Source organism: Chinchilla lanigera, unplaced genomic scaffold, assembly GCF_000276665.1.
Source record: "Chinchilla lanigera isolate Chin_1 unplaced genomic scaffold, ChiLan1.0 scaffold00168, whole genome shotgun sequence".
NCBI lineage: Eukaryota > Metazoa > Chordata > Mammalia > Rodentia > Chinchillidae > Chinchilla > Chinchilla lanigera.
The window spans coordinates 1072194-1084193 of NW_004955569.1; the positions used below are offsets into that span (position 1 = coordinate 1072194).

At 36.6% G+C, this 12000-nt stretch overlaps 1 protein-coding gene across 1 annotated transcript; it reads right to left on the minus strand.

Annotated features, from left to right (window-relative positions):
- Positions 1–6915: 6915 nt before the first annotated feature.
- LOC102003707 (vomeronasal type-1 receptor 2-like) lies at positions 6916–7809 on the minus strand. Its single transcript, XM_013509364.1, has one exon. The coding sequence runs from the start codon at positions 7807–7809 to the stop codon at positions 6916–6918; it is 894 nt and encodes a 297-aa protein (XP_013364818.1).
- Between the last annotated feature and the right edge of the window lie 4191 nt (positions 7810–12000).

Consider the following 12000-nt stretch of genomic DNA (forward strand, 5'->3'; position numbering starts at 1 on the left):
TGTTTGTAACTCTGTAATGTCTGTACTGATCCTATGCTATTTTGTAAAATGTTGTTGGTCTGTTAGTATTTTCCTCCTTTAATTTGTAAAATAAAAAAAAACAGACATGCAACAAACATGAAAATGAAAAGACAAATAAGCACACAAATACATGTGATCATTCCACATGTACTACTGGTACAAAGGTAACTTTTTTATACAGGAAATATTTCTCATAATAACAGGCCACCTCCAATATTACATGGTAACCTGGGCTCTGAGATTCAGGGATTAGCTTCAGCCTTTAAAACCAAGGGATGATCTCTACCACACCCCACTACCTTGGCAGCAGAGGTCTCCCCAGCACAGTGTACAGAGGCAGACTTCCTCAACCTGCCCTGGAATCAAACAGCAACAGATACTTGCAGACAGAAGTCAGTTTTAGCCTGCATCACCATGAACTATGACAAGGACCTGGGTGCAAACATGAGACTGTACAGGTTCTTATGGCTGTGAGACTCAGGCATCACCCAGCTTAGGGTCAGTATTGGTGGTCAAGTGGCTGCCTTTATCACCTCAGACAATATAGCATGGAGACAGACCACAGAGAAAAGCCAGCTGGATCAAGAAAGCCTCCCCAACATCAGTGGAGAGCAAGAACACAACCAGTCCTGTTCCACTGTTCCCTACCCACTCCAAACCAATTGACAATGACCAAATAACTTACCAGTCAGGCCCACAGAAGCACAACTGCAGATCATCAACTGATGGCCAGCCTAGGGAGCACTCTCTGCTTTTCCCTTTCTGTGTGCTTTTTATTTCATTACTGCTTTGTGCTATCTGACTCATCCATAAATTACTTTTACTCTCTTATTATTTATTTACAACTGTTTTTGTTTTCCTTTATAATTTTTAATTTTATTTTAAAATTCTTTGAATTTCCCACCTACTCTGATAACTTCTCACACTTCTTCTGCCTGTCTCATGTAACATATAAAAGTTGTCATCATGAGGGCCCTGCCACCGACTCCCAGGAAAGGAGGTATTCACACCCATAAGACTTTCACCCCCAACCAACTTCTTTGCTGTGGATTCCATCTTGCTAAAACCATTAGGTTAGATAAATAAAATAAGACAGCACATGACTAACCAATACATTTAAATGATCCAGGGATATTTAATATTCTTTTGTTTTGTTTTTATTTGAAGGAAATAAAAATCTGTAAAGAATGGTGTGGTGCCAGATTTAGCAGTTCCATGCTCCTGTGACTCTGTATACTAAGGAGGTTGAGAAGCCAAGATCACAAGTTTGAGGTCAGTCTAGGCAACCTAGGGAGACGCTGGATCAAAAAAAAATTAAATGGAACTGGTGGTGTAGCTCAGTGGTTAAAGAGTGTCCACAGGACAGAAGCAGCCCTCTGTTTAATCTGCGGTATCACAACAAAAGAAAAAAGATACAAAATCATGATTTCCATCATCAAAATGAAAAATAGGAAGGAAGAGCATGGTAGTGCACACCTGTGGACTGCTGTGAGTTCCAGGCCAGCATGGGCTACATAAGGGAGTTCAAGGCCATCCTGCATTGCATAGCAAGATCCTGTCTCAAAAAAAAAGGGGGAGGGAACTATCTTCATAACTAAGACTACTATCAATTTTTGGATATGAGTCTTCAGTGGACATAAGGAAGAGGGGAGAGAAATTGCTTTTTAAGATCAAGGGGCAACACATAAATATACATAAATGTGCCTCAAGATATGATATACAAGTATGTACATAGAAAACATCACACCCTAACATTTGTTCTTATAACCAAAAAATACATGACTATTAGACACTTCAATAACATCAAAACTTACTTTAAAATTTTATATCTACCTTTTCAACTGAGAACAAAAATTTCAAAAGATAAAAATAACCTAAAATCAAATAAAGAGTTTAGAAATAAATCCATAAATTTATAATAAAAACATATTTTTGCCAAGAGCTGCTCAGAACCCCAGATACCCATGGGGGGAAGAACAGGGAATAAAAAAAGAAAAGAGACAGTATTCAAGGTACGAGTGGTCCAGGAGGAACCTGACTCCAGTGGACAGACACAACAATCTCCATGACTGACCCACTTTTATTAGCAAGCAAAAAGCACAGGGGTAGGCAAAGTGTACTTTTGGTGGAATAGCAATACAGTAAATGGGGAGAGATTTAATGGAGAACAAGTCCTTCTCCATTTCAGTATGCCTGCATTCTTTAGATTGTGAGCATTCAATGTTATCTTTTTTTAGGAGTGCTACAGTTCTGAGATTTCCCTGCACAACCAGGAATCATGCAGCCTGCAGCATACTTCTCTGTTCCTAAAGCAGATCATACTGGCTTTGCAGCCACAGGACCTGAGTCATGTAGCCTGTTCCCCAGTATAGTAAAATATTATTTCATAACCTTTGGTCTCCAACAATTTTTGACAGAGGAGCTCAGATGATACAATTCAAAGGCAAGTCCTTTCAATAAATAGTGCTAGGAAATTACATATCTACATTGAAAGAAAGTAACAGATCAAAATGGACTAATGACTGCATTATAAGACTGAAGTTATGAAACTACAGAAAATATGGAGAAAATGCCTCCAGACCACAGAATGTAAAAATGTTTTTGAATATGACCCCACATGCACAGTAAATGACTAAATATTAGTAAATATGACTTAATCAAACAAAAGGCTTCTGTACAGAAAAGAAAGAAATCAACAGAACAGAGAAACAACATGAAAACTGTTGGAAAATTTTTCTCTAATACTAATCTGACAATTGGTTAATATCTAGGATAAATAAAGAATTCAAAAAATTAAATTGCAAAATCTCAAAACATACTAATTTTGAAATGTGATAAAGATCGTAGTAGACATTTCTGGAAGAAAGACATTCAAGTGGTGAAAGAGTTGATGAAAAAGCTATCATCATTCATCACTAGGAAAATATATGAACAGCCAAAGACTTTTCAGCCTAAAGAAAGCATGAAATTCTGTCATTGCCAACAAAATGGATAGAACCTAAGTACATTATATTAGGTGAAATGCAGCCAGGCATGGTGGCATATGCCTGTAATCTCAGCACTCGGGAGGTTGAAGTAGGACAATCACTGTGAGTTCGAGACCAGCCTGAGCTACAAAGTGAGCTCAAGGCCAGCCTGAACTGCATAGTGAGACTGTCTCAAAAAAGACAAACAAACAAACAAATATATTAGGTGAAATAGTCAAACACAAGAAAGTAAGCATAATGTAATCAAAGATGTTGAAGATATTTTTATTTGCATATGAAAATAATACTGAGATTCCTTGTTACTACAGTAAGTATGAAATCATCAAGAACTCAAAAAAGAAATTCTGGCAAAATTGTGGGGGAAACTGAATGCTTTCACTTTGTTAATGGAATGTAAATAAAATCACTATGGAAATCAGTATAGAGAGTCCTCAAAAAATTCAAGATAGAAGTTCCATTTCACTGAGCTATACTTTTCTTGTATCTTCTCAAAAGTGTTAGTTATATCATATTACAGTCATATATGCATATGTATAGGTACAAAAACATTGTTTCACCCAGAAAAGGTAGCAAGTTACAAGGAAATGAATCTTGCTCTCACATGGTTCTGGCTTGCACATGGATTACCAAATGACTAGTGTCTACATTAAACTTTCATGTCAATATGTGTCTAGTGCCAAATCTGGCCCACCTCAAAGCAACCAAGTAGCAAGTTATGAATGTAGAAATACATGTGATATTCCAAAATCAGATCTACCTAGATATAACTTTTTCCCCAAACAAAGTTAACATTAAAGTGTCAACAATGTGTTCTTTTGGGGTGTTTCTCTGTGGCCTTCACTGAATGCTAATGACATTACTTTCAGTAATCTCATAACAGATTGGGGTGCTTGGGACCCTGTTTGCTGTGCCTACTTTTTCTAGCTTAGTTCATTTGACAGTGAATTTAGGGTGAGCAACCTTACCACTAACAAGTTCCTTGCTAAAGAGGTCAATTAATGGGCTTTACTCTGAATTTACAGAATTATAATTTCTTAAAGAAATAAAAAAATTTTACATGAACTTGGAAACGTGAGAGGCAATGATTTTTTTCATTGGTTCTCAGCCAAGGCTTCCAGATATGATCTTGTGGCCAGTTTTCAGAAGTGCTTTTTACTATACTACACACACACACACACACACACACACACACACACACAGAGAGAGAGAGAGAGAGAGAGAGAGAGAGAGAGAGAGAGAGAGAGAGAGAGAGATTCTGTATATAAATTTGAGTAGAAGCACCGATATTGTTTTAAGTAACCACTCCAGATAATGATAATGTGAGGCCAGGCTCAACCACATAGTCTTTTGTTTCATTATAGTTGAGTTTGGCCATCCATACAAAGGGAAAGACAGGCACTCCCCTGTCTGGTTTTGGTACTGTGTGTCAATGTAGCCCCTATTCCCATTTCCATGCAGAAATTCTTCATTTGCTGTCAGGGGAGGTCATCTGAAGGCCATAAAGATCATTTTCCTAAATCTCTACTGTGACAAAAGACAAGAGGATGAGCCTTTTTGTGCTGCATAAGATCCATTTAAGTATGGGGACAAAAAGTAAAAGTAGTTTGACAATCTTTTTAAAATCAGAATCTCAAGGCGAACTGGTGGATTGTCAAAGTAATCTTGCCTGGGAGGGAAACACAGTAAAAGAGAGGGAAGGAATGACTTGTTCTAAACTTAGTATATCTCAGGTCAGGGATCATGCCAAATTTTTTCCTGAAATATGACATGGTCAAAATTTCTAAACCTTTATCTCTGTTCTTCTGTTGTTCCTTTCTAACATGTTGCTTCCAATTATTTCTTTCAAAAGAGTCAAGGTTAACACTAAAGTATTTCTCTACTGTGTAGCAAATCCCTCTTTCCAACTCTTCCCCAGCAGCTTCTTGTCAGGACAGATTCTCACCATTAATCTGTGACCTGAGAAAGTTACAATATTTCTATTTTGGCAGATGAATATGAGAACATATTAATACCCAATTCTTACTGAGGATAGACTTGGGTCCTGGGATAACAGTGAAGCAGGGAATGGGTAGTGTGTAGAGCTCTTCATTTGCTCTTTGAAGACAAGATTGGAAAACACCTGTGGAAACAGAATGGCATTCACTGCCAGAATAACTCAGAATTGGATGAAGAAAACTGCTCTTTCAGATACCAGGAAAGACTGTATTGAGGAACAATAGGGATTGCAGAACAGGAGGCTCCTAAGTGACTTGAACTTTGCAACAACCTGATGCTTTCCTGACACAGCAGATAATGGTTTACTTCCTATTTTGTTTTGTTTTGCTTCAGCTCCTAATGTCACAGCAGTGATACTGCATCCTCCTATGCTCATTAACATATGTTACCAGCATGTCCTGTGAGGGTTATGGTGACCTCATTCCCCCTGTTAAAGTCTTCTGTGACCCTATACACATCATAATTTTTCTCATGATTAATAAATATCTAGGGAGATTTACTGAAGGATATGCATAAACCTTAACATTTAATATAGAATGTCACCTTATTCTGAATTCTGGATGGTGACTTACCTTAGAGAATGAAAACTCTCAGCATGGTTTGCTCAAGACAGAGGTTTTACAGGGGAAATCCTGAAAAAGTGTTCTGCCTTGCAGGTTTTGATTCTATTCCTCATTTCTGTCAGCGGCATGGTTTACCCCCCAGCCACAGCCCCACCATTGCTGCTCTTGCTATTATGGAAGAGCCTGTGACTCTAAAGCTACTTCAAGTTGCACATGAATTCATTCTTCAGTATTCTGCCTCTTTCCAGCTGAAAACTATGTGGCATTGGTGTCATTAGAGAGCTTGTTAGAAATGCCACAAGTAAGGGACATCACAGGCCTCAATGAATCAAAATCCACAAGTTAGTGAGACCTACAGTTTATTGCTATAGATGTGATAATCAAAGAAGTACATTTATGTTACTCCACAACATTTTCATTGGAGGGATAGAGGAGCAGATGTAAGCAAGGATATAAAAATCACACCTCATGAACCTTTGAATAGGGCAAGAATACATGGCAACACAATTCACAAATTTAAAATTACAGGAAATTTCTTTACATGGAAATATGAAAACAAAGAGAACACACACACTTACAGAAAATATTTCTTGCCAAAAAACAGATATTCCTTCTGCTTTTGCTTTCTCCATACATAATAAAATTTTTTAGCCATACACAAGTTAAGACAAGACCACAGACACTTTTGTACAGGTATGGCATTGATTTTGATGATGGCTTCATGGCTGTGTATTTATCACCAGGCACACAGAATTATATACATTAAAAACTTGCAGATTTTTGTAGGTTAGTCCTACCACAACATAGCAGTTTAAAAATTAAAACATGTAAAAAAAAGTGTCTTAGTATAGTAAATTTTAAATAATTCCTTAAATTATGATGTAGAAAAAACATAAGAGAATCTGGTTCTAATGCACAAAATTATGCTGAGGGTCCCACAAGTGTAAATAAATAAAATATAAAAAGCAAAGCACATAAAAGTGATTAAAAATAGCATAATTTATGATGTATATAATAATTACATTGAATAAAATATAAAAGCTTCTTAAATTACTGAGTATAGGAAAGAAATACATTTCACACAAAAGACTTAAAAACTAAGGAAGCATAAAAACTGAAAAATAAAAATTCAATTACATCAAAAATAAGCATTTACACTGAATTGATTTCATATTCCTGTTAATTACTACTCTATATAAAGAAAGAAATTTTAGCTTTGTTTTCATTACCTTTCTGTGCAATTAGATTGGCTCATAATTACTCTTAGTATTCCATGACATCCAGTGCATTCAGGATTAAACACATAAAAAGCAAATAAATTAACATGTCTGTTGAGTTGTTCATTTCTTTCAGATGAGCCTGGTTACACAGTGTTCACGACTTATTAGAATAAAGGGGCTGGCAGTGGGGAAACAAGAATTTATTAAGGCAGAAGTCTTGATGAGCCACCAGGTAGTATTATCATAAAGAGAAAATAAAATATGAATAATGCAAGACAGGCTATAGAAGGACACAAAGGCACTCACCAGAGTAAGAATACTTCGACAGGCTCTGGTCTCTGGGGAAGCTCTTGATGAGATATTATGCTTGTGGATGTGATGTACCCACTGCTTGTGCTTGTACAGAATGAAAACCATGGAACCACTGGCCCAGATCATGAGCTCCAAACACAAAATGTCATTGGAGAATACTAATACTGCAAACACTGATCCTGGGTCATTGTCATGAGGCCTAGCTGAGCAGTACTGAAAATCCATAGCTTTTGTCATGTTTTCCTTTTTCCTTTGGGCGGTCATAAGCATGAGAATTCTGATATTTAGGAACATGTGCAGGACCCAGCAGAAGACATTAAGGGGACCAATGCACTTTAGGGCCTTCCTTTTCAGCTCTGCCCACCTGGAGCTCCTGGGGCTGATGGTGATGGCCTGGAAGACACTCAGCAGGCAGGTGGTGCTGAGAGACACACCTCTAGCCACCCTGTGAACGTAGAAAATGATTTTGCACCCAACACTACTGAGAAAGTGTTTCAACCCAAAAGCTGCCATGGTCTCTGGGATTCCTCTGAAGATAATGAACAAGGAGTTGGCCACTGTCAGGTGCCTGAGAATCAAATCTATGGACCTTGCCTTATAAGTATTGAAGTAAAGGAAAATATAATGGTATAAGAGTGCGAAATTTCCCAGGATTCCAAAGATTATCTGGAAAAGGAGAATTATTCCAATTGTAAAATCCACGGAGGTCATTCTTTAATGTTCAGGACTGAAAAAAGCATCAAAAATGTTATTCTGTATGGAAAGATATGTTGTGGAATACATATAAAAATTAAATTTAAAATCTTATGCTTAATAATTCTTATGAATTTAAACTGGTGATATGTATTTTAGTTACTGAAAGCTTTCAGAGTCTGATATGACACTTCATGAAGATTTTTCAGTGTATGACAAATGATGCTTAACTGCTTATTTATTCTCACTTAATAACCCAACATGATGGGTTATAAACTACTAATGTTTTCCTGTTACATGCAAACACAGTTTAGGAGAAAGGAAGTTACATGACTGACATGAATATAAATAAAGATAAAGACCAGACAGTCAACCCTCCCTAAAGCTTGTGAATATTTTTTGGCTATCAGCCCAGAGTGGTGTTTCTTCAGTTTTCCAAATGTGTGAATATCTTGCCATACTTGAAATCTGCTTATTGGGTTTGATTGTGATAGTTTACCATTTTATGAAAATATGTTTTCTATTCTTAATAGAATATCTATTCTTAATAAGAATAAATCTATTCTTAATAAAATATTGATGAGCTCAGTAAATTCTCTAACAGACCAAATTGGCTTTGCTAAATATGAAACAGCATTACTATAAGAACATAATATTTGTATTCTTTGGTATCTAATATAGAGTTCATGTGTAATGTTGGACTTTTGTACAAAGCTAAGCACAAACAAATTTAAAATGAAATAAATGATAAATTATTATATGGCACACTATAAATTAATCTGCATTAGATACCATAAATTTGTACATTTTGTATTTTAGGAAAATAAAAAAAGGCAGTAAGTTATTTAGGAATGATGTGAAATACAAAAAAATTATATGAAATAAAATTCAGAGATACCACATCTGGTGAATTCATATAGCAGATAAACAAAACAGATCTTGAAAATGAATTCGAATTTTATGACCAGACATTATATCATAAGAACAGAATTAAAACTGACAAATCTGATCATTAAATGATCTATTGTCCATATCCCTCAAATATGAAGTTAACTTTACCTAGAAGTCATGTTTCCCAATGTCAGAAAGGAAAATAATCCTACAATCATCAGGAGACCGTATGTGTTTTCAGAAAAAGTTAACTATTTCCACTAAACCTGTCAAACCCAAGTGAAAGTAAAATCATTACACTGTAGCAGTTGCCAAGTCTTCATGTTGCTTATACTGAAATATGGCTATTCAACTAACTCTGTCACACTCATTATATCAAAGAAGGAACTTTTGCTGAACAAGTAATACTAGTTATGCAAGTTTCCCTATGATTTAGGAAAAGCAGTTGAATAACAGACAAATACCAAAAGCACAGTCTCAAGGTTCCTACAAATCAGACCTCTTCACTGCTTGCAACAAACTCTGACAACCATCATCATTGCTGGATTTATTTTAAGTATGACATCAGTGAGAGGCTGGTGTGGGATCAAGGACCTCCAGTCTCTGTTACAAGCACAATCTGTTCCTTAAGAATTAAGGCTCCCTCCTCTCTACCTGTCACACAGATGAACTGCTCTTCTAGATCTGATGACTGACATGGACACAGACCCCAGCACAGCTCGTTCTCTTACCAACTCTGCTTCAGAGGCTGGTATAAGAAATATCCAAACATTCCTGCTTCCAGGACAGCATAGGAAGGTGACATTTATAACACTGCTTGCTTGTGTGGGAGTCATCCAGACCTCAAAATATGTAGTCATAATTCTGTGGCCTCAACTCCCCAGGGAAATCCTATTATCATTTCTCTTTTAATTTCAGTGTCAATGAAAGTTCCTAAAGTTGAGACTACTGGATAGAAACAAACAAAAAAAAAAATTAATTTCAGTTCCCCATGCACAGAAACAATTAAAAGTTTCTATCCGCATCTCTAAAGAGAAAAGAGAGAGAGAGAGAAAGAGAGAGAAAGCTTGACAATTTTGGAGAAATCTTCCTTTGCTTTAATAGGTACAGGCAGATAGAGTCTCCATAGTGCATGAAGAAAATACTAATATCTAACAAAGAAATCACAGTGAAACAGGTGATTTTAAGCAACTTAAATGATACATAAATTTATGTATAAATACATTTATCATGCACATGATGGTATGAACTACATGTATTGTTGCAAGGCTATGATGAGCTAATTAATATATACGCTACCACACAACTTTTCATGATGAAAACATTAAAATATGCTATCAGTGGTTTCCAAGAATCAAAAACATTGCCACTGACTACAGTCATGATACTTTACAGTAGATGTCTTTAATTTACTCCCACCTAGAAATGGACAACATCTCCGCATATCACCCATATGCCAAACCCTGGTGACTAATATTCTGTTTTTCTTTTATTATGAAGTGAGAGCTTTATTGAACTAAAATTTGCAAAGCACACAACTTACAAATTTAAAGTGCAAGGCTCAGTAGATTCTAGCACAATGACAGAATTGTACAACCATGAGCACAATCAAATTTAGATTATAGGGGCCTGGGGATTTAGCTCAGCGGCAAAAGCGCCTGCCTGACAAGTGCAAGGTAGTGAGTTCGGTTCCCAGTACCAGAGAAAAACCAAAAAAAAAAAAAAAAAATTTAGATTATTTTTTATATCCTCAAACAAAACACAACTCATCAGCTAACATCTCTCCATCCTGCCACCCCAAATCTAAGCAACCACTGAGCAACCCTCAATCCTCATAGGGTTTCCTGTTTTGGAAATTTATGTTTTTATTCAAAATAGGCCATGCTCATAGTAACAATAAAAACCTCAACATTTACAAAATAATGGAAATCCTGGTAAGTGAGCTCTCACACAGTATTGGAATGAAACCAGAAACAGACAGTAGAAACACACTTAGAATACAATATCTTTTTCTCTCTTTTTTCTGTGAACATTTTATACAAGGGAAGCCTTGTGATATTCAAGCTGTGTGTCTGATTTATTTCACTTAACATTATTATCTCAAGGTGCACCCATTTTCCTACAAACTCCTCAAGTTTATCTTTGTTTTTGGCAGTGCAGCACTCCATTGTAAGTAAATCTCTCATTTTCTCTATCCATTCATCTGTTGATGGGCATATATGCTCTTTCCAAGGTTTAACTATTAATGAACTGGCATTAATTTAACTATTAATTAACTACTATAAACATGGGTACACATATATCACTGAGATATGAAATGGTATGATATTCATCACTGTGATATGACATTTAGCTCTTTTGGAAAGATACTACTATGGTTTGTGTCTGGATATACCCCCAAAGCCTCATGCAGTCATAGGGGTGGGCTTTTGGGAGGCAGCTGAATCTAGAGTTTGTGATTGACTCTAGATGGTCCAATGTTGGGATTATGGGTGTGAGTGCTACACCTACTCTCAGGTGGGAAGCCTACCTACAATATAAGGGATGGAAAGAGGCTTGCTCTCCCCTCTCCTCCTCCTCTCTTGTGGTGTCTTTCCATGCCATGAACAGTTGCCTCCTCTGCCATGCCTCTGCCTTGAAGCTAGCAGATTATGGACTGAAACCTCTACAAACTGTGAACTGAAAAATATTTTCCCCCTTTAACTTTGAGTGTTGGGTATTTTGTCTCAATAATGAGAAAAGTAAACAAGACAGAATTCTAAAAGGGGTATAAGTGGGCCAAATGAAATTTCTATTTTTAGTTTTTTGAAGACTCTCCATACTGATATCCATAGTGCTTGTATCAGTTTACATTCCTACCAATAACAAAAAAGGGTTTCTTTCTTGCCACAGTCTCTCCAGCAAATGTTATTCTCTGATTTTTTTTTTTATGGTAGTCATTCCTTTTGGGATGAGATAGAATCTTAATGTTGCTCTGATTTGCATTTTTCAGTCTTTTTTTTCTGGTACCAGGAATCAAAGTCATGACCTCATGCTTGCCAGCCAGGTGCTGTGCTGCTGAGCTAAATCCCCAGCCCCTGATTTGCACTTTTCAAATGGCCAATGATGTAGAGCTGATTGCTCTCATCTGAGTACTGACAATGAAAAGAGACAAGAGGCTAAACATTTTTACTGAATCTAAATATGTGTTTCATGTGGCCATGCACACACTGTAATCTGGAGAGAATGAGTCCTGATAAACTTTAATGACTCTTTAATGACTCTCCCATTAAACATGTCCCAGAAATTCTACAACTTACTGAGGCTCTTCATTTGCCT